Source organism: Neoarius graeffei, chromosome 16, assembly GCF_027579695.1.
Source record: "Neoarius graeffei isolate fNeoGra1 chromosome 16, fNeoGra1.pri, whole genome shotgun sequence".
Taxonomy (NCBI): Eukaryota; Metazoa; Chordata; class Actinopteri; order Siluriformes; family Ariidae; genus Neoarius; species Neoarius graeffei.
Genome location: NC_083584.1, coordinates 12,884,981 through 12,907,940, shown reverse-complemented (window position 1 = coordinate 12,907,940; position 22,960 = coordinate 12,884,981). Strand labels below are relative to the sequence as shown.

At 42.9% G+C, this 22,960-nt stretch overlaps 1 protein-coding gene across 5 annotated transcripts in view; it reads right to left on the bottom strand.

The window, feature by feature from the left end:
* Positions 1–21,682, bottom strand: part of epn3a (epsin 3a) — a 95,252-nt gene extending 73,570 nt beyond the window's left edge. For 3 of the 5 annotated variants that reach the window (XM_060942513.1, XM_060942516.1, XM_060942517.1), the window contains exons 1-2: positions 21,165–21,354; positions 1,823–2,564 (exon numbers count right to left, since the gene is read on the bottom strand). In XM_060942513.1, the coding sequence (XP_060798496.1) occupies positions 1,823–2,420 (598 nt within the window). In that variant the 5' untranslated portion in view covers positions 2,421–2,564; positions 21,165–21,354. The other 2 variants (XM_060942514.1, XM_060942515.1) reach the window with 2 other exon arrangements.
* Between the last annotated feature and the right edge of the window lie 1,278 nt (positions 21,683–22,960).

Genomic DNA, 22,960 nt, shown 5'->3' with positions numbered 1-22,960 from the left:
AATTAGAATCCTGGTGATTTATATCCTCGTAGCTTCAGCAGATCTAGAGATAAAAGCCCTATTCGCACGGGATAAGTATTACCTGTAGACCTCTGGTAATTCGGAATAATTGCAGAGAACGTCTGAGTTCTTAGTCCCGTGCGAATGCGCCATGTCCGTAATTTGCCAAGTAATAATTCCGCCGCGAATTACCTACTGTGTTTCGGCAAAACACAGACGTCCAGTGGTAATACAAGTCCCGTGTGAATGCGCATGTCTGTGTTTGTAATTATTAAACGCGCGGCTCTTGTACTTTTCTGGAGTGAATAACGGAGGATACGGGCGAAATTTTGATAAACAGCATTTCAGGGGCAAGTGGTAGTAGGCCTATCCCGTATTTGAACCAGATAAGCATTTTGAACTCCTGTCTACTAGTGTTGTGACGTTCGCGAACGAACCGATTCTTTTGAACGGCTCCTAGGCATGAACGATGAGAACCGAGTCTCGAGCTGGGGGAGCCGTTCTTTCTGTCGTTCTTTTTCCGTACTGTGTTTCAGATGAAAAAGCTTTTGCCCGAGGACAAGAAGTAGGCTAAACAGCATTTGCCTTTTATTTATTCAAGTTTTATCTGTTTGCCTAATAGTTCAAGTTGTTTTGTATATAGTTTATAATGTAGTTGTGTGATATTAATGATAATATTGTGGGAAAACTACTTTGCACGGACGTTCATTTAATTTATTCTATCGTCATTTTGTTTGTTCTATTTTTGTGTATTTTATTTATTTATCTGTTTGTCTAGTTGTATCTATTTTTCTAATAATAATATATTTTTTGCATTAATAGTTTGTTTTTTCCTATTAAAATAATCGTGTTCTTGTTATAACTTTATCTATTTATCTGACTGTTTAGTTGTATCTATTTTTGTTACAATTTCAATATTTTTTATATAGAAAGTTTGTTTTTTCTATTAAAATGTTCTTGTGTGATGACTAGTTCTTGTGTTATATTTATTGTAGTTGTATCTATTTTGTATCTCAGACTTAAATATTTTTGTAAAACAAGTGTTTTTCTATAAAATATTCTTGCGTTCTTGGTAACTATGTTCTTGAGTGGGTTCTTTTTTACAGAAAAGCCGTTCTGCATGGACATTCACTGAAGCCCTCATTGTTTTTTAATGGTTATTTATGAGCGTTTAGGGGTTACAATAATGTAAGTCTAGGCTGCTTTATATAAAAGGTATGTCCAGAAATATTGATGTCACTGTCTAAGCAGAGGGATCTGGCTTCTTTAGACGCTGTCTTCTTAAAACTGAATAAATATTTAAAAAGAGCCAAATGAGCCAGTCTTTTGAACGGCTCTTTTCAAAGAACGGATCACAAAGGTGCGGATCCCATCAAAGAGCCATAAATCCCAGCTCTACCGTCTACAAGACGAAACAGGATGCTGCAAACTTACGACACATCCGGTCACAATGTCTGTAAATTCATATATATATATAATTCTCGAATCGGATTGGTCAGATGGTCTTAGTTCACATAATAGCCTCGTATTAATGCGCTCATTCTAACAGGATGTTTATGCTTATTCCAGTTGTGCTATCCAGGTGTGGGTGTGTGCATTCTGGATGGAAAATTCCATCCTGTGCTGTTCCAACATATACGATTTAACACACGGGTTAATGATCACAACCTGTTGTGTTGAAAAAGTTGAATTAACCCAAACCTGGGGCGTGTCCGAGCTTAACAAAATAACTTCTACTTCCTGATAAAGTGAAATAAACTAGCCCTAGTGGCCTGTATGTGTAATTACTGATTACAGTCTATTCAGAAGGTTTCTTACTCACCGTTGTACGAGGACGACGAGCTTCGAGAGCGGCCGTACTCGTCCCCGTAGATGGCCGCCACGTTGGGTTGGCTGGTGCGGCTTCCTGAGTACGGTGGAGGCATGGAGCCGTATCCCATAACGCTGCCGGTATAGGCCGTGCGCTCGCGCGTCGTCTGAGCCTGGCTTCTCTCTTGCCGTAGTTTTTCTTTGTCTTGGAGCAAAGCGACGAGCTGCTTGGCCCTCTCGCGCACATTCACACCCTGATCCTGGCCATCGCGGTCTACGTACTGGAAGTCTCGGAGAGTCTGGATAGCGTGGATGTTCTCTTTGCATTGCTGAGCCACGCGCTCCGAGCCCGTCTTCACCAGATAATCCAGCAGCGTCAGCGCCTTGTAGACGTGACGCCAGTTCTTACCGTGGTCGTTCAAGCGCTTCCAGATTATCCCCATGACCTCGGCGAAGGCCACCACGTTGAAAGTCAACTCCGCAATCTCCATCATGAGTGAACCTGAAGGACCCCATGGGTCATTAGAGGTCGCCTCGCGCACTTTGATCTCCGCCTCCGTGTAGTTGTTCACGATGTTCTTCACGGAGCGGCGCAAGGATGACGTCGTCATGGTGGTTCAGGTGACGTTAAAGGGACAGCGTTGCCTCTCTGCTCTCCTCTAAAAGAGAGCTCGGGATACAGAGATGATTCGGTGTAGGATTGGAAAGGATCAAGTCACTCAAATTCAACAGGTTCGGTCCGCTAGGCTATGAACCTAATGTAAAAAAAAAAAAAGCACAAACGTTAGAGTTCATACCAACAAATCTCCTAATCAAAGCAGTTTACCCAGGCATGAGTAATTCTGTAGAAAATGGTGTGAACATTCCATGAACCTTAGTCCGAAAATAACCACCCGCTCTGAGAAAACGATCAAGTTTCAACGTGTGCAGGTTTATTTAGTCGACTATTCATTATGCGTAATAACCATAAAAACCAACTTGTTTTTTCCTTCTTGTCAAAAGTCACTTCTGGTGGAAAGCACAAGCACAACTTATTTAAAAAAAATAATTAAAAACGAAGCCATCGGGGGCGTCGTGGCTCAGGTGGTTAAGGCGCCATACCATGAATGCGGGCGACCCGGGTTCGATTCCGGCCCGAGGTCATTTCCCGATCCCTTCCCGTCTCTCTCCCGCTCATTTCCTGTCTCTACACTGTCCTATCCAATAAAGGTGCAAAAAGCCCAAAAAAATATCTTTAAAAAAAAAAAAAAACGAAGCCATCTGCGCAGTGGGAAATGTTTATTTGGCCGTTAGCTGATCATTTCTCACAGGCAAGGAAATTATGGATGCTTTTGTGACAGATTAAGCCGAGTTCCAGACTAAACAGGATTATCAATGCTGGAACAGATACGGTTAGGCCCAAAAATATTTGGACAGTGACGCAAGTTTTGTTATTTTAGCTGTTTACGAAAACATATTCAGGATACAATTATATAATCGATATGGGCTTAAAGTGCAGACTCTCAGCTGTAATTTGAGAGTATTCACATCCAATTTGGAGCAAGGGTTTAGGAATTACAGCTCTTTAATACGTAGCCGCCTCTTTTTCAAGGGACCAAAAGTAATTGGACAATTGACTCAGAAGGCTGCAAAAAAAAAAAAAATAAAAAATAACAAGGCTGCATGGGCTCTTCCCTCGTTAACCCGTCATCAATTAAGCAGTTAAAAGGTCTGGAGTTTGCATTTGGAAGCTGTTGCTGTGAACACACAACATGCGGTCAAAGGAGCTCTCAATGGAGGTGAAACAGACCATCCTGAGGCTGGAAAAAAAAGAAGAAATCCATCAGCTACCCCTTTTCCACCAACGCAGTTCCAGGGCTGGTTCGGGGCCAGTGCTTAGTTTGGAACTGGGTTTTCTGTTTCCACTGACAAAGAACTGGCTCTGGGGCCAGAAAAACCGGTTCCAGGCTAGCACCAACTCTCTGCTGGGCCAGAGGAAAGAACCACTTACGTCAGCGGGGGAGGCGGAGTTGTTAAGACCAACAACAATAACAAGACTGCGAAAGATCGCCATTTTTAAGCGACGAGAAGCAGCAGCTGTACAAACACGAAATCATCCATTATTTTTATTATTGTTGCTGCTGCTTCTTCCGTGTTTTTGCTTCGATATTCGCGCCAAGGTTTATGCAAACGTAGCGACGTAACTGACGTATACAGCGACGTAACTGACGTGGCTTCCCTTAGCACCGTGAGCTATGGAAAAGCAAACTGGTTCTCAGCTGGCTCGCAAGTTGAACGAGTTGTGAACCAGCACCAGCACTGGCCCCGAACCAGCCCTGGAACTGATTTGGTGGAAAAAGGGGTAAGAGAGATAGCAGAAATGTTAGGAGTGGCCAAATCAACAGTTTGGTACATTCTGAGAAAAAAAAAAAAAAAAAGTGCGCACTGGTGAGCTTGGGAACTCAAAAAGGCCTGGATGTCCACAGAAGACAACAGTGGTGGATGATCGCAGAATCCTTTCCATGGTGAAGAAAAACCCATTCACAACATCCACTCAAGTGAAGAACACTCTCCAGGAAGTAGGTGTATCAGTATCTAATGGCCCTTTTCCACTACCCTTTTTCAGCTCACTTCAGCTCACTTCAGCCCGACACGGCTTGCGTTTCGACTACCTCAGAGCGGCACGACTCAGCTCGCTTCAGCCCTGCTTAGCACCCAAAACTCGCACGGTTTTGGAGTGGGGCTGAAGCGAGCCAAAGCGAGCCGAGTGAGGCTGGGGGCGTGAGCAGACACTCCCCTGTGCACTGATTGGTGAGGAGGAGTGTCCTCACATGCCCACACACGCCCTGCGAGCACGCTGGGATCTGTAAACACCGTAAACCCAGAAGAAGAATAATTACGAATTACGAGAATTTCTGAAGCCTTATGCGCCTCGCCTCATCTATACGCTCTTGCCAGTATCTGTTGGCGTTGTCAGTGACAACAAGCCACAGCACCAAGACCAGCAACACTAACGACTCCATGTCCTCCATGTTTATTGTTTACTATCCGGGTCATGAGACTACCGCTTAAAAGCTCACTGATGTCACTGTTTGCGCCGCTTAACGACATCACGTGACGTCCACCCACTTTCACTAACTCCACCCAATGTGTCCACCCACTTCCAGCCAGCACGGTTCAGCGCAGTTGTAGTCGAAATGCAACTCCACAGCCCCGCTCAGCTCGACTCAGCTCAACTCAGCCGCGTTGGTAGTGGAAAAGCGGCATAAGTCTACCATAAAGAGAAGACTTCATGAGAGTAAATACAAAGGATTCACCACAAGGTGCAAACCATTAAATCAGCCTCAAAAATAGAAAGGCCAGAACTGACTTTGCCAAAAATCACCTGAAGAAGCCAGCCCAGTTCTGAAACAGCGTTCTTTGGACAGATGAGACTAATACCCTGTCCACACTAGGGATTTTGTACCGATACGATACTACTTTCGTACCGCAACACCCGTCCACACTAGCAACTATACCGGTACTGTAGCGGTATAACTGTATCAGTACGAAACCCACAAATGTATGGGTTTCGTACCGGTACAGGATCGGTACTGTAGCGCTTCGCTGTAGTGTGGACAGATGAAGCGGCTCTGTATCGATACAAATATAATGCGCATGCGCAATGAACCGTTCCTACGTCTTCCGGGTTATTCATACAATACAATACGCCCGTGCTTTCCAGCTGTAAATAAAACGTCAAAATGGCTCAAAACGACCGTGGAGCTACATGGAGCAAAGGAAGGGGGGGGGGGAAGGGAGAGAAAGAGAGGGGAAGAGAAGGAAAGAGGGAGATTCGTTTTCTTTGTTTCTTTCTCAACTGCCTCGCGCGTTTTATACAATTCGACTGAATAAATGACCACCAGAAATACAGACTGTACACTGACAACAAAAAGCACACACACGTTGTTTCATCCGCCATATTCTCAGAAGGAAGTTACTCGGTAACCACAGAAACATTTCGCGCATGCGCATTTCAACTTCCGTGAAAGAAAACCGCAAACATTTCTCGCTAGTGTGGACAGATGCGCTAAACTGTACCGCTATACTTTGTATCGATACAGTTATACCACTTTCGTACCGGTATAAGTGTGAACACAGCATATGATCAACCTGTACCAGAATGATGGGAAGAAGAAAGTTTGGAGAAGAATTGGAACAGCTCATGATCCACAGCACACCACATCTTCTGTAAAACATGGTGGAGGCAGTGTGATGGCACGGGCATGCATGGCTTCCAATGGCACTGGGTCACTTGTGTTTATTGATGATGTGACAAAAGACAGAAGCAGCCGGATGAATTCTGAAGCGTATAGGGAGATACTTTCTGCTCAGATTCAGCCAAATGCAGCAAAGTTGATTGGACGGTGCTTCACAGTACAGACGGACAATGATCCAAAACATACTGCAAAAGCAACCCAGGAGTTTTTTAAAGCAACGAAGTGGAATATTCTGCAATGGCCGAGTCAATCACCTGATCTCAACCCAATCGAGCGTGCATTTCACTTCCTCAAGACAAAACTTAAGGCAGAAAGACCCACAAACAAGCAACAACTGAAGACAGCTGCAGTAAAGGCCTGGCAAAGCATCACAAAGGAGGAAACCCAGCGTTTGGTGACGTCCATGGGTTCCAGACTTCACGGAGTCATTGCCTGCAAAGGATTCTCAACAAAATCTTGAAAAGCAACATTTTACTTAGGGTTATGTTTGTCCAATTACTTTTGAGCCCCTGAAATGAGTGTTTGTATAAAAATAGCTACAGTTCCGACATGTTTAATCATATATTTTTGTTCAACCTCTTGAATTAAACCTTAAAGTCCGCACTTCAATTCTGTTGTAGTTGTTTCATTTCAAATCCAACGTGGTGGCATGCAGAGCCCAAATCATGAAGATTGTCTCACTGTCCAAATATTTCTGGGCCGAACTGGATAAGCAGAACAGTTCATTCAATGTGCTGAAAACAGACTCGAGGTGGCGTTCATGTTAATTTAACCCAAGAAAGAAGAAGAAAACTGATTCTCAGGACTTACAGAAGACTGTAACGTACCTCACGCAGCCATTTTACCAGCACTACAGTCTGTATCCATGCAGGAAGCTGACCGTAATCGCTTATTGTACCTGACTGGCTTAACCAGTTTCAAATATGCGTGTGTTAGGATAAACACTGTTGGCCATTTAGAGGTCGAAATGTAAAGCTTCCTATTTCAAGCCTGCAGCTTGTGCTAGTTCAGCGTAAACGTAGGAGCCAGATGATATCCCGAGATCCGAAAATAAGTCAGGTTTTGCAAATAAAACAAATTTGTCTTGATGGGAAAAAAAAAGTGACCTATTGGCGAACGCCATGAACTTTTGGTCTTAATAGCTTAATAAGTGCATAGCAAATGATTTAGTCATTTGGACTAATGGTTAGGAAAGCAGCTTTGGGACCAAAAGGTCACCAGTTCGATTCCCTGAACCAGCAGGAATTGTTGAAGTGCCCTTGAGCAAGGCACCTGCTCCCCAGGCTGCTGGGTATGTTGTACGCCGCGCTGGAGAAGATAATGTAATGTATATGAAAACGCATTCTCTTAATTCACATTAATAATCGAAGTGGCAAGTACATGATTCTACATTTTCCTTTGTCTCAACAAAGGACACAGCAGCAGACTGGATTGTTGAAGATTTGTCACTTCTTCAAAGCTGTTGTCAGATTGCTTACTAATCCAGTTCTCAGTTGTTCATCTGCGAGGAATTATTACAATTAGTTAATCTATCAGGCCTCTGAACTCATTTAAAAGTGAAGATGTGCTACTCTGAGCAGCCACGTTGATTTGATGTCACGTGCTAAACTCGCACTTGACGAGACCTTTTTGACATCCCAAGTTGAGGCTGTTTTGGGGGGTTTTTTTGGTCCCCCCCCCCCCCAAAAAAAAAAACCTTCTCATTTTACAACCCCGATTCCAAAAAAGTTGGGACAAAGTACAAATTGTAAATAAAAACGGAATGCAATAATTTACAAATCTCAAAAACTGATATTGTATCCACAATAGAACATAGACACCATATCAAATGTCGAAAGTGAGACATTTTGAAATTTCATGCCAAATATTGGCTCATTTGAAATTTCATGACAGCAACACATCTCAAAAAAGTTGGGACAGGGGCAATAAGAGGCTGGAAAAGTTAAAGGTACAAAAAAGGAACAGCTGGAGGACCAAATTGCAACTCATTAGGTCAATTGGCAATAGGTCATTAACATGACTGGGTATAAAAAGAGCATGTTGGAGTGGCAGCGGCTCTCAGAAGTAAAGATGGGAAGAGGATCACCAATCCCCCTAATTCTGCGCTGACAAACAGTGGAGCAATATCAGAAAGGAGTTCGACAGTGTAAAATTGCAAAGAGTTTGAACATATCATCATCTACAGTGCATAATATCATCAAAAGATTCAGAGAATCTGGAAGAATCTCTGTGCGTAAGGGTCAAGGCCGGAAAACCATACTGGGTGCCCGTGATCTTCGGGCCCTTAGACGGCACTGCATCACATACAGGCATGCTTCTGTATTGGAAATCACAAAATGGGCTCAGGAATATTTCCAGAGAACATTATCTGTGAACACAATTCACCGTGCCATCCGCCGTTGCCAGCTAAAACTCTATAGTTCAAAGAAGAAGCCGTATCTAAACACGATCCAGAAGCGCAGACGTCTTCTCTGGGCCAAGGCTCATTTAAAATGGACTGTGGCAAAGTGGAAAACTGTTCTGTGGTCAGACGAATCAAAATTTGAAGTTCTTTATGGAAATCAGGGACGCCGTGTCATTCGGACTAAAGAGGAGAAGGACGACCCAAGTTGTTATCGGCGCTCAGTTCAGAAGCCTGCATCTCTGATGGTATGGGGTTGCATTAGTGCGTGTGGCATGAGCAGCTTACACATCTGGAAAGACACCATCAATGCTGAAAGGTATATCCAGGTTCTAGAGCAACATATGCTCCCATCCAGACGACGTCTCTTTCAGGGAAGACCTTGCATTTTCCAACATGACAATGCCAAACCACATACTGCATCAATTACAGCATCATGGCTGCGTAGAAGAAGGGTCCGGGTACTGAACTGGCCAGCCTGCAGTCCAGATCTTTCACCCATAGAAAACATTCGGCGCATCATAAAACTGAAGATACGACAAAAAAGACCTAAGACAGTTGAGCAACTAGAATCCTACATTAGACAAGAATGGGTTAACATTCCTATCCCTAAACTTGAGCAGCTTGTCTCCTCAGTCCCCAGACGTTTACAGACTGTTGTAAAGAGAAAAGGGGATGTCTCACAGTGGGAAACATGGCCTTGTCCCAACTTTTTTGAGATGTGTTGTTGTCATGAAATTTAAAATCACCTAATTTTTCTCTTTAAATGATACATTTTCTAAGTTTAAACATTTGATATGTCATCTATGTTCTATTCTGAATAAAATATGGAATTTTGAAACTTCCACATCATTGCATTCCGTTTTTATTTACAATTTGTACTTTGTCCCAACTTTTTTGGAATCGGGGTTGTATTAAATATATTGGAATGCATTTTTGATCGTTATTTTGTCACTGCTAGGGAAAGTTATGAGTGTTTGAAACACGCCATGTAATACATCATTCCGTATGTCAAAGCAAAGGCCGTAAACGAGATTCATCGAGGCCTGTGCGAGACATCGTAGGACGGAAGTAAAACGTACAGCAGAAATCAGTGTCCAAAATCGCTCACTTGTTCACTACTCCCTACATAGGGAATTACTATATAGAGGACTATACAGTGAGCTCACTGATTAAATGAAAAAACGCTTTCGGACACTCGTCCGTCACGCTGGTATTTACGTCATTACTGTCGCACAATTAAAACGTGCCAGATCAGTCGGTTGGTGGGTTTCAAAATAATAAATACATGCATGTACAGTATTTTTGTGGTAAATCCATATTATACTGAGCGTATTTCCCACATTAATCAATACCTGCAGCTTTCAGGGTTTTTTTTTTAAATCAAGGCTGAATACTTTCTTCTTTGCTGCTGCCTCTGATTAAACCAAATTTGAGACTTTTAATTTGATTTCTTTCAGTGCGACCACAATGCATGATGGGATATATTGCTTTGGTTAGTGACCATCGTCGTACACTACTTTTCGGGATGCATTGTGGGATACTTTGAGTGCACTATATAGGGTGTAATAATCCTCACTAAGGTTTCGGACAGCACTGCAAAATGGCGTCCTCACTATATAGTGACCTATATAGTGAGTAGGGAGCGATTTCGGACACATCTGCCAACGTTGTCAAAAGACGCGCACGCCCTCTTTCGAATACTGATGTAATCAAGCCAGAAGTTTTGTTTGTTTGTTTTGATAGCAATCAGGGAAGTTTGAAAAAAAAAGTAGGCAGTAATCATCATTTAAACTCGTTTTTGTGCAAGGTTTCGTTTGGAAAACAGTTTTCAAAAATGGCGGCACTGACACCTGGCTGATACTTCACGTTTCGAAGTCTCGCACAAGTCTCGTGAAGATCGTGCGGATAAGCGACGCCTGCCGTGGACCAAACGAACTAAATTCAACACGGCTAAAAACCAAATAGGCCGATAAGTATAATATTTAATTGCAATTAGTTGCCAATACAAGTCACGATATAAGGTTACTAAACCCAAAAACGTAACTGAACAACACGTTAATTAAGAACTAAAGCAAGTTTAAAAATGACTTCAGTTCTCCTTTATGAGGCTTTTAGGAAACCCACCACAGTTCTGTGGCTATAAAACACTTATTGAAACTAGAACACAACTTTCATTCAGTTTTCTTCCGGAATAATCTTGACAGAGAAGTTCTGCTGTAATGGAATGAACTGGTAGGTCCTAACCACAGTCTCAGCAGCTTGCATGAAGAAGTGATCAATAAGAGCGCACATCCTCAGTTTACAGTTTATTCATAAGTTGCTCCTGAACCCTTAACAATAAACGGTTGAAGATGTAAATGACAGGATCCATTAAAACACGCACAGAAACTCACACCCAAAGTCTGCATCCACTGGATGGATGATCCTGTCACAGCCACAATCCTTTGTAATTTAATTGCTTTTCATGCCACTTTTAGCCAGTTTCTACCAGTTCAGCATAGCTGTCACATACGGTAGTTGTCAGTCATTGCAGAATATTTTGTAGTTGTATGTTTAAACTGATCTTTTCAACAAAAATGGCACACCATTTGCCAAAAAAAAAAATTTAAATAAATCAGACTGACTTAGGGCTGAGGCGGCACGGTGGTGTAGTGGTTAGCGCTGTCGCCTCACAGCAAGAAGGTCCGGGTTCGAGCCCCGTGGCCGGCGAGGGCCTTTCTGTGTGGAGTTTGCATGTTCTCCCCGTGTCCGCGTGGGTTTCCTCCGGGTGCTCCGGTTTCCCCCACAGTCCAAAGACATGCAGGTTAGGTTAACTGGTGACTCTAAATTGAGCGTAGGTGTGAATGTGAGTGTGAATGGTTGTCTGTGTCTATGTGTCAGCCCTGTGATGACCTGGCGACTTGTCCAGGGTGTACCCCACCTTTCGCCCATAGTCAGCTGGGATAGGCTCCAGCTTGCCTGCGACCCTGTAGAAGCATAAAGCGGCTAGAGATAATGAGATGAGATGAGATGACTTAGGGCTGATACAGGCACGTATACCAGAGTTTAACGTCGATATCACACTGTATATGGCAAGTCGATCTTATCAGGGTTAGAAATTCTCTCTAAAATTTTCTACGGCTCTACACTTTCTCGATATAGTCTCTAAGATTCCTGGAAGGACAAATATAACGTTGCATCATCACCATGAAGTATTTAAATTGACCTGCTCAGTGTCGGTCATATACCCTGTCCACACTAGGGATTTTGTACCGATACGAAACTACTTTCGTACCGCAACACCTGTCCACACTAGCGACTATACCAATACTGTAGCGGTATAACTGTATCGGTACGAAACCCACAAATGTATGGGTTTCGTACCGGTACAGTATCGGTACTGTAGCGCTTCGCTGTAGTGTGGACAGATGAAGCGGCTCTGTATCGATACAAATATAATGCGCAAGCGAAAACGAAACGACTGTGGAGCTACATGGAGCAAAGAAATGGGGGAGAAAGGGAGAGGAGGGAGGGAGGGGGAAAGAGGGAGGAAGAAAGGAAGAAGAGGGGAAAAGGGAGAGAAAGGGAGGGGAAGAGAAGGGAAGAGGGAGAAAGTGAGGGGGGAGAAAGGGAGATTCGTTTTCTTTGTTTCTTTCTCAACTGCCTCGCGCATTTTATACGATTCGACTGAATAAATGACCACCAGAAATAGACTGTACACTGACAACAAAAAGCACACACACGTTGTTTCATCCGCCATATTCTCGGAAGGAAGTTACTCGGTAACCACGGAAACATTTCACGCACGCACATTTCAACTACCGTGAAAGAAAACCGCAAACATTTCTCGCTAGTGTGGACAGATGCACTAAACTGTACCGCTATACTTTGTATCGATACAGTTATACCACTTTTGCACCGGTATAAGTGTGAACACAGCAATAGTTTGACGAACAGTTTATTCTATATCGATTATTTTTGCTAGTTTAAAATGTATGTTAATATACATATTTAGATGTACGCGACACTAAATGAAATCCATCATGGGCTGATAAGCCAAGACATCGGCTATTAAATGCGCACACGCACAACTTACAGGATGTTGCACAGTTGTGCGACAACATAAAGTTTATCTTCGAGTGGTGAATATATTCACGAGTGAGTGCAGTGAATGAGTAAAAATATTTTCAACACAAGAAGATAAACTTCATCTTTGTGCAACCACGTAATGATCTTTATACTATATGGACACATCTAATAAATAAACAAACAAAAACAAACAAACCCACACGCAAGTTAATCAAAAGAATTTTCATTTTGAACCGGTTTGCCATTTTGACAACACATGTCTATTCAGTGGGAAAACACTGGGAGTGACATCATCGGAGTGAAATATTCTATCCATATTCACTGGATATGAGCAATCACGCGCTCGGATTGGCTACTCTACTAGTAGGCTATCGGCTCGTATACCGTGAGTAGAGAAAAAACAAAATGGTGGAGCGTGTTGCTGAACCAACCGAGGACAAAATAGAAACTACTCGAAAACAAAACCCCAAAAATTACAAAAAGCAACAAAATATGGAATAAAAGTATCTGATGGTAAGAACGCATCTTTATTTTTCAAGAATTATTATCGCACTTTTCACAAACTGCTCCTGTCATTTGGCTGGTTTGTTTCCATTCTAGGCGGAAATTATTTTGTCGGACATTTTGTAAAGTTTTTAATTTATCGAATATGCAAAAAAATAAAAATGCGGGGGCGTCGTGGCTCAGGTGGATAAGGCGCCATACCATAAATCCGGGGACCCAGGTTCGATTCCAGCCCGAGGTCATTTCCCGATCCCTCCCCGTCTCTCTCTCCCGCTCATTTCCTGTCTCTACACTGTCCTATCCAATAATAAAAAGGTGAAAAAAGCCCAAAAAAATATCTAAAAAAAAAAAAAAATGCTCCGTTTCTCAAAAGCCAGTGAATGTGGATAGAATCAAACAGTTATTCCACTCACTCAATCTCATCGTACATGGCTGACAGCCAACTCAGTGCTACGCGCCTTGTCGGCTATCAGCTCACGTATGACTCGATTTCATGGAATAACTTAAATATGTCACTCAGATCCGCGATGTATTTCGTATGCAAAATATGAGTTTCAACCTGAGAAGATATTCATGTTATTTACCAGCTGGGAGGTCCATATGGTGAAATATCGTGACCGAGGTCTTGAAAGTACTGAGCGAGGCCCTCTGGGCCGAGGTCAGTATTCAAGGCCGAGGTCACGGTATTTCACCATACGGACCGACCTTAAGCTGGTGAATAATATTTTTTTTTTTTCTTTACCAAATTCTAACAGAAAACGAGAGCGCCCGAAAGGGAAAACCGAGCCGAGCCGCCATTTTGAATCCTCATTCATGGCTGTAATGCAAATGGCTTCCTCCTCGGTATACAAGTGCACTTCCATGGCAGGAAAAAAAACTACTTTTTGCCGCCTATGTAGTCCCCTATTTATACAAAATTGAGTCATTCAGGATTCTATGGAATCAATGTTGTGCCAAAATGTTCATACAATACTTTTGAAATATCAAACAAAAACGACAACTCAAAATACAAAAAAAGAAAAAAAAGTCAAATTTTTTAGACTGGCAAACAAATTATTCGTGTAATCGTGCAAAATATCAGTCTATTACTCTTCAGAAACCTTTTATTTTTGTTCCGCGTCTTTCTCAGTTTTGTTTGACGTAATTTATTTTGGTTGCGATTCCAGCTTTCTCGTTTGCGCTCTGACTTTTTGCTTGCAGTTTTGGCACAAACTTCACGTGTGGGCGGGCTGTCCAGGAATGCATTCCCATTGGCTAACTTGTGTTTGACTGACAGCTACGCTCAGCCATTCCCTACTCGGATTCTGGCGGACTGTTTGACGAGTGACAGATCCGTTGACGGTAAACAAGGATCGAGTGGACTTCAGTGGCGACTATGATATTGAATTATAGTCGCCACTGAAGTCCACTCGATCCTCGTTTACCGTCAATGGATCTGTCACTCGTCAAACAGTCCGCCAGAATCCGAGTAGGGAATGGCTGAGCGTAGCTGTCAGTCAAACACAAGTTAGCCAATGGGAATGCATTCCTGGACAGCCCGCCCACACGTGAAGTTTGTGCCAAAACTGCAAGCAAAAAGTCAGGGAGCGCAAACGAGAAAGCTGGAATCGCAACCAAAATAAATTACGTCAAACAAAACTGAGAAAGACGCGCAACAAAAATAAAAGGTTTCTGAAGAGTAATAGACTGATATTTTGCACGATTACACGAATAATTTGTTTGCCAGTCTAAAAAAAATTGACTTTTTTTTTCTTTTTTTGTATTTTGAGTTGTCATTTTTGTTTGATATTTCAAAAGTATTGTATGAACATTTTGGCACAAAATTGATTCCATAGGATTCAGCCATGTTTTTGCTCGGCGTTAGCAACAGTTAGAGGTTTTTAGCTTTCTCCTGAAATGTTTTCTTTTATTTCTTCTTCCTCAGGGTAATAAAACTCGCTTTCGCTGTGAACACTGTCGTTATCGCTAGCCATGCTGTAAAATTAACGCTATTCTCCTGAGAAATGCTGGCAAAAATTTATAAGATTTTTGATAATCTTAGAAATAAATCTTATTTAAAAAAAAAAGATAAATGTTGACAAAAAAATTCTACTATGTTTGTTGTTGTTGTGAACAAGCGAGTCACCAGAGGTCCGTAACCGGGGTCCGTACCGTAGGATACGAACCCGCTCGCCAGCCAATCAGAGCGCAGGATTTGGACCGCGAAAAAAAAAAAAAACTTCCATATCTTCAAGCCAATCTGTGATTTTATTTTTGTGACATTCACAAACAAAAAGTACCAAAATTTATCAAAAAAATAAATTAATTGATTTCCTCATGAGTGAAGATACTGAAAACTGTTACTCAATGTCCCGGATACGGTTCCAAGTGGCATATTTCCCAGTAAAACACTCGTCCAAATAATATAATCAAATATTTTCATCTTGGCTGGATGCAGAAATATGTGCACGTGTAAACGAACCTCAGTGATCATTTCAAAGTCAATGACGGTCCTTTCTGGAGATATATATATTATATAAAAAAAGTGGATAAATATAGCTCAGTTAGCCGTCAGATGAAGGAAATGGATTGTGTTTCACAGTGCAAAGTAATGACCTTGATGCCAGGACACTGTTCTTGAACTGAGCTTCACTTTGGACACTAATCAATATCTTGAGCGTACTTTTATAGTGCCCACAAAAATTAGCGCCGTTTTCCTTTTATGGTCATCCACAAAACTGGGTGAAATTTACAGGGAAAAAAAAAAAGAAGTTTTACTCATTCTCCTCGACGCACGTGCAAGGTTTACAATGTAGTTATAGTTTGTTAGCTTTAACATACTCGCAGTCCTCCAAAAAGATTATAGATGAAGATGGGATAAGATAAAGAACGCAGAATCTCTGCGGAACACCTGACGGATGTGCATGATACAGTACATACATGTCAACCTTTGGTCAATCAAACCTGTATAACCAACCTCCAAAATCCGTATTTCCCTTATAAAATCCGTATAAGATGCAAATTAAAATAATTTACCTAAAATTTGAATGATAATTAACAATGATATATCCCAGTTACTTTTTATTCAATATTAATAACAATAAACCTTCAGAATGAATACAAAGCTCCAATGTTCGACAAAAACACAAAGTGTTATCAGCGTAGTTACGAAGGAAATACTTCGTTGTTTGGAGACAGGTTTCACCGAGCGGCTATTATGCGCGAGACTTCATATGGAGCACTTGCATGTGACGTCACAGCCGATCCAGATTGTGACAGACGCCATCTTGTCAGTCAAACGCCATATTCCGCCTTCTACTTCTACCTTTTCTTCTGGAAAACCCTACTATATACAATTCTACTACAACGGCTGCGGCTACAAGCTCTCCCTACCTGTGCACCTTTTTTATGTTTTTTGTGTGTATTTTTGCGTGTTGTTCGTCTGTACCGGACTTCAATATCCACTACAACCGTATGGACTTACTGGACATTGGTTTCCAGCAGAAAATGACGGTTTGTAGCGATTTCCATCGCATGCACAACATTCCGGACGAGAAAAAAAAAAAAACATTCCGGACGAGATAGCGAGACCAGCGGGGTCTCCGTGGATTGTTATCAGAAGCAAAGCGAAGGAGGCAGCGCCGGGAGCGGAAGCAAAAGCGAGGCTGCAGAGACGGCCTGTTGACTAAGCTCAGAAAACAGCCACTCAAACCTCCACTGCTAAGCCTCTACCTCTCCAACGCCAGATCCATGTAAACAACACGGACGATTTGGAATTACAGCTGGAATTACCTTATTCTATAATCGGCTGGTCAGTGCATCTAGTATCAGTACTAGTAATACTTAAGTGACTTACCCATCCAATGAGGATTCTTGTTTACAAGATGCCACATCTGAGTCGCTGACAAATCCTGAATTTCTGTAAAGATAACTGTCCAGAGATTTATAAGCACGCAGTGCTTCACCACTGAACAGCGAGGGAAAGTTAATGAGGTAATTATACACGTCCGGGTATTCCGCTGGCAGTTCAAAATCCGGTCGTGAAAACTCCGTCCGGTAAGCCATAAGGGTCACTAATCTGTAGATCGTTTATTTTAGACATATATCTAGTTATCTGTTCATTAGAAAAATGAGCCGTGCAGTCCGTCGGTTGAAATTGATCCATTCTGTACACGAGTGCAGCAGTATTCAGCGGTGTTTTTGACCGACAAGATGGCGGTTGTGTACTTTCCGGTCACGTGACTGCAAGATCTCTATTAGCCACAAAGTCAGGAAAATCTGTTCGTAAAATTACGTTATAATGACCAAATACAATGAAAAGTATTTTTCCAGTCTCACCTGTGACAGGTAATCCCATGTGATCTCGTTTGGACGGTAAACCTGTTGGTACAGTTAAACGCAGCACATGAATGAGGCATCTTTATTCTCGGCCACTGTCTAGACGCTATACCAGAGACGGTTGAAGAATCTCCACTTTGCCACATCCAATATGGCGGCGAGGATGACGTATGATTCTACGCAGAAGGCGGCGTCTATGTTTATATGTCTATGACTTCCCGGTTGGCGGGATTCTCGCAATGCGGTGTGCGCATGATCAAAAGTGGAACGAAGTCTCGCTACCACAAGATAACATGCGATTTCATAAGACTCTTTACTGGCTGTCTGTGGTGTACAGTACGTTTGTAAATGTTATGCGCTCTTTTATCATCGTGGGAATTGATTATAGCTCTAAATAAATATTTAAGTTTTTTTAAAGAATCCGTATAACTTTATTTATACGCCCGTATACTATGTTTATTGAATCAAATCCGTATAAAATACGGACATTCCGTATAGGTTGACATGTATGATGATAGTAGGTATGGATGATTTAAAAAAAAAATACTGATGGGGAAAAGAGCTCCGAAAAACTATGGCTCTGGTCTACAGAAATAAATTAATGAATAATTAATCTAAAAAAAAAAAAGTTAAAACAATACCGATCAGTATTCTCAATGTTCAATACTTTGAGTCACTACGTTGTGACTTTAATGCAATAGTCTAGTTTTCACGTAAAGAATAAACCGCACAGGAGCTTGCGAATAAAGAAAGTAAAATCAACACATCCTGAAGGGTTTTATTCCTCTGATAATACCTTTTCTGTTTATCCATTTATAGTGGCATTTAATGCCGCGAAACGTCCATGAAACAAGTTAGTTCCTGTTATCGCTTACGTTATAGCAGCTATAAACGCTCATTCCATCACCAACATCTTTGCCTTTCTCTTGATGTTACTTGTACAAATTATCAGTTAAAAATAAATAAATAAATAGAATATTGTTAAAAACAGATGACATGGGTCACTTGTCTGTTATTTTATAGGCACTTCCTACAGCCCCATCACTCCATCCTCATCTCTGTCTGAAATCATTAAACACCCAGCACAGGGAGATAATTCTCCTGTAAGCAATAAATAAATAAATAAACAAACAAAACTCACATGGTTCCTTGGAAAAGAGTAAAATAATGAGGATAATTCAAATCCTATTCTAAACTTGACAGATTTGGACAAATCTTGTAAAGACAAAATGCAACATCTTGTGGATCTAAGTGGCAGATAAAACGATATTACTCTTACTGATCGAGAACCTCGACGGGGTATAAAGATAGATGCGCGTCATCATTTAGGCTGAGGTAGCAATGTTGCAGCATTCAACAGACTGAAGTTTCCATCCATCCATCCATTATCCATAACCACTTATCCTGTACAGGGTTGCGGGCGAGCTGGAGCCTATCCCAGCTAACTATGGGCGAGAGGCGGGGTACACCCTGGACAAGCCGCCAGATCATCACAGGGCTGACACACACAGAGACAGACTCACATTCACACCTACGGTCATTTTAGTCTCACCAGTTAACCTAACCTGCATGTCTTTGGACTGTGGGGGAAACCGGAGCACCCGGAGGAAACCCACGCGGACACGGGGAGAACATGCAAACTCCACACAGAAAGGCCCTCGCCGGCCACGGGGCTCGAACCCGGACCTTCTTGCTGTGAGGCGACAGCGCTAACCACTACACCACCGTGCTGCTCAGATTGAAGCTTCTCATCTCATTATCTGTAGCCGCTTTATCCTGTTCTACAGGGTTGCAGGCAAGCTGGAGCCTATCCCAGCTGACTACGGGCGAGAGGTGGGGTACACCCTGGACAAGTCGCCAGGTCATCACAGGGCTGACACAGACACATGCCCCTTTTCCACCAGGGCTGGTTCAGGGCCAGTGCTTACTTTGGAACCGGGTTTTCTGTTTCCACTGACAAAGAACTGGCTCTGGGGCCAGAAAAACCGGTTCCAGGCTAGCACCAACTCTCTGCTGGACCAGAGGAAAGAACCGCTTATGTCAGCGGGGGAGGGCGGAGTTGTTAAGACCAACAACAATAGCAAGACCGCGAAAGGTCGCCATTTTTAAGCGACGAGAAGCAGCAGCTGTACAAACGCGAAGTCATCCATTATTATTATTGTTGTTGCTGCTTTGATGTTCATGCCAAGGTTTATGCAAATGCAGCGATGTAACTGACGTACACAGCGACGTAACGACGTGGCTCCCCTTAGCACCCTGAGCTATGGAAAAGCAAACTGGTTCTCAGCTGGCTCGCAAGTTGAACGAGTTGTGAACCAGCACCAGTACTGGAACTGATTTGGTGGAAAAGGGGTATTAGACAACCATTCACACTCACATTCACACCTATGGTCAATATATGCCGCTTTTCCACTACAAACGCGGCTGAGTCGGGCTGAGCCGTGCTGTGCTGAGTCGGGCCGAGTCGGGCCGAGTGGGGCTGTTGGAGTTGCATTTCGACTACAACCGCGCTGAACCGTGCTGGCTGGAAGTGGGTGGACACATTGGGTGGAGTTAGTGAAAGTGGGTGGACGTCACGTGATGTCGTTAGGCAGCGCAAACAGTGACATCAGTGATCTTTTCAGCGGTAGTCTCACGACCCGAATAGTAAACAATAAACATGGAGGACATGGAGTCGTTAGTGTTGCTGGTCTTGGTGCTGTGGCTTGTTGTCACCGACAACGCCAACAGATACTGGCAAGAGCGTATAGATGAGGCGAGGCGCATAAGGCTTCAGAAATTCTCGTAATTCGTAATTCTTCTCCTTCTGGGTTTACGGTGTTTACAGATCCCAGCGCGCTCGCGGGGCGTGTGTGGGCATGTGAGGACACTCCTCCTCACCAATCAGTGCACAGGGGAGTGTCTGCTCACGCCCCCAGCCTCACTCGGCTCGCTTCGGCTCGCTTCAGCCCCACTCCAAAACCGTGCGAGTTTTAGGGGCTAAGCAGGGCTGAAGCGAGCTGAGTCGTGCTGGTTTTTGGTAGTCGAAACGCGAGCCGTGTCGGGCTGAAGTGAGCTGAAGCGAGCTGAAAAAGGGTAGTGGAAAAGGGCCATTAGAGTCACCAGTTAACCTAACCTGCATGTCTTTGGACTGTGGGGGAAACCGGAGCACCCGGAGGAAACCCACGCGGACACGGGGAGAACATGCAAACTCCGCACAGAAAGGCCCTCGCCGGCCGTTTGGTTCGAACCCGGACCTTCTTGCTGTGAGGCGACAGCGCTAACCACTACACCACCGTGCCGAGAATCACTCACACCCTTGAACAAACTCCAACTATTCATTCCCAACTGAGCGACTGCTGGGAAAGAGAATAAATAATGCGCGTGGAAAGTAGGACAGTCAAAAATACACCAATAAACCATGTTTACTGCTAACGAGCTACTAATGTTGAGCAAAACACACACACACACACACACACGTGTGCTCTGGAGAGCATTTTAATTGGATGGATCCAAGATTAGTACAGGATGACTCATCAAAAGAAATATATAATTAAAACAAGAACATTCCTAAAGTTATTTCTGAGTGCTATAATACTGGTTTACAGGACGCAGGGCAGAACAGGCTGTGGAACATAAAAACAAATCATTTCACAAAAAGTTTGGAGTGATGAGAGAAGTGAAGGTGAAAGTCTCTCTCACACACACACACACACACACACACTGGTGCTCTGGGAACTTGTGTTCTGATTTATTATTATGATTATTATTATTATTATTATAGCAGCCAAGTCTGTATAATTATAAATCAGTTCCCAGCCCCCTGAGGAGATTTTCAATCTTACCCAGCATTCCTTTCACCTCCTGCAAGCTTTAGGTCTGTTTTGAGCTACAATTCCTCCATTCCCAGCGCCTCAGAGAGGAGCAGCACTGCGTCAGGAAGCCTCAGTGACTCAGCTAAGCTAAAGCTAACCGACTTTCTGCTGCTTCTTCTTCCCCGTGAGGAGATCAAACAAATGGAACTTCACATGTTCTCCTTCCTCACCTCCTTCCTCACCTCCTCTCATCATGGCTCGTCACATCCGCCCCAACTTCAGGCTCCTGTGTGGAAGAGTGCAGCCTTTCCTCATCGCTCCTGGACCGACCGGGATTCCTGACGATACTTTCCGCAACACACACACTCACACACCCCTAACACACACTCACACACCCCTAACACACACTCACACCCCTAACACACACACTGGATACAATCAGGACTCTGCTTTCAGTGAGTGAGTGAGAAGTAAAGAGCAAAAAAAAAAACCCAATCCTACTAATGTAAAGATCTAAAGCCTGCAAAAGCAGAAAGTGAAGTGAGGGAGGGGAACAGAGTCAGAGCCATTAACCCCTTACACACCACACCACACACACAAGCACGAAACTGAACAGGGTTGCCAGATTGCTTAACCTAACCTGCATGTCTTTGGACTGTGGAGGAAACCGGATCACCCGGAGGAAACCCACACACTGTGAGGCGACCAGGGCTTTGAACCAGAACTTTTTTCCTATTGGTTCGTTCTGAACAGAAACGGAATTTTAACGTTTCCGGTTTTGGGTTCCACCATTAAATAGACGTTCCCGAACCGGTTAGAACAAAAAAAATTTCGTTCCCGGAACGGTTAAGATAGCAGAGGGTCGTTGATTCGACGTGGAATCATCGGCATGTTCTTCGACCTATACGCCGTCGAATCACCGTCGATCACCGACGTTGATTCAACACCGCTTTGCTCATACGAGTTTCCGTTGAAACGACGTTGAAAAGTGGCTGGTGGTCGACAGAGAATAGACCCCCTTTCACCCTTTATTCAACTACGGATTTCGGTCGATTTATAGTTGAATTTTCGGCGATGATTCATCCAACTTTACTTCCTGTTTTATGTACAACAGGAAGGCTACAAATTAAGCAAAACAGGCTAAATTAAACTAGCTAACAATAAAGCATCGGGGCTCTTGCCTAGGATGAACACACACATGCATACTTCAACCATGAAAGTGAAACTTAATTTATATCAATGTGCGTAGGCTACGTCCTGTTTTATGTACAACAGGATATAAAAATGCATGCAACAATGCACCTCTCCTAATGTTTGTCAAGCTATCTAATGAGGCATAACTTTTAACATTTATAAGGAACAGAACACACTTGAACAAGTTCTTAGAAACATTTTATGATTTATTTATAATTGTGGCCTATTCCTCCTGCGGCGCAGACCTGTACATGGAAACAGAAAAACATAACCAAAATTAATTTGATGCAGCATTGATAAAGAAAGTCAGCAGTAGGCTATGGGTTTCTAAATGCCACCCTACCTCATTATTTGGACATGGGGGGAAAAACTATATTTAAAATCCAAAGAGGGATGGAGGGAGGAAAATTAAAACAAAAGAAAGAAATGAAATATAGAGTAGAGAATATTTGATAAAATTAAGGATGTTTTTATTCAGTAAACATTTAAAAAAATGTTCTACAACACTCTAGCCTAGTGACTTACCAGTAACAAAATAGACTTGAAGTATTCAGATCCGCTCTGCATAAAGCAGCTAAATCCTCTCTCTGTCTCCTGGCAGAAAGCTCCTTGGTTTGCTTGTTGTCTCAGTC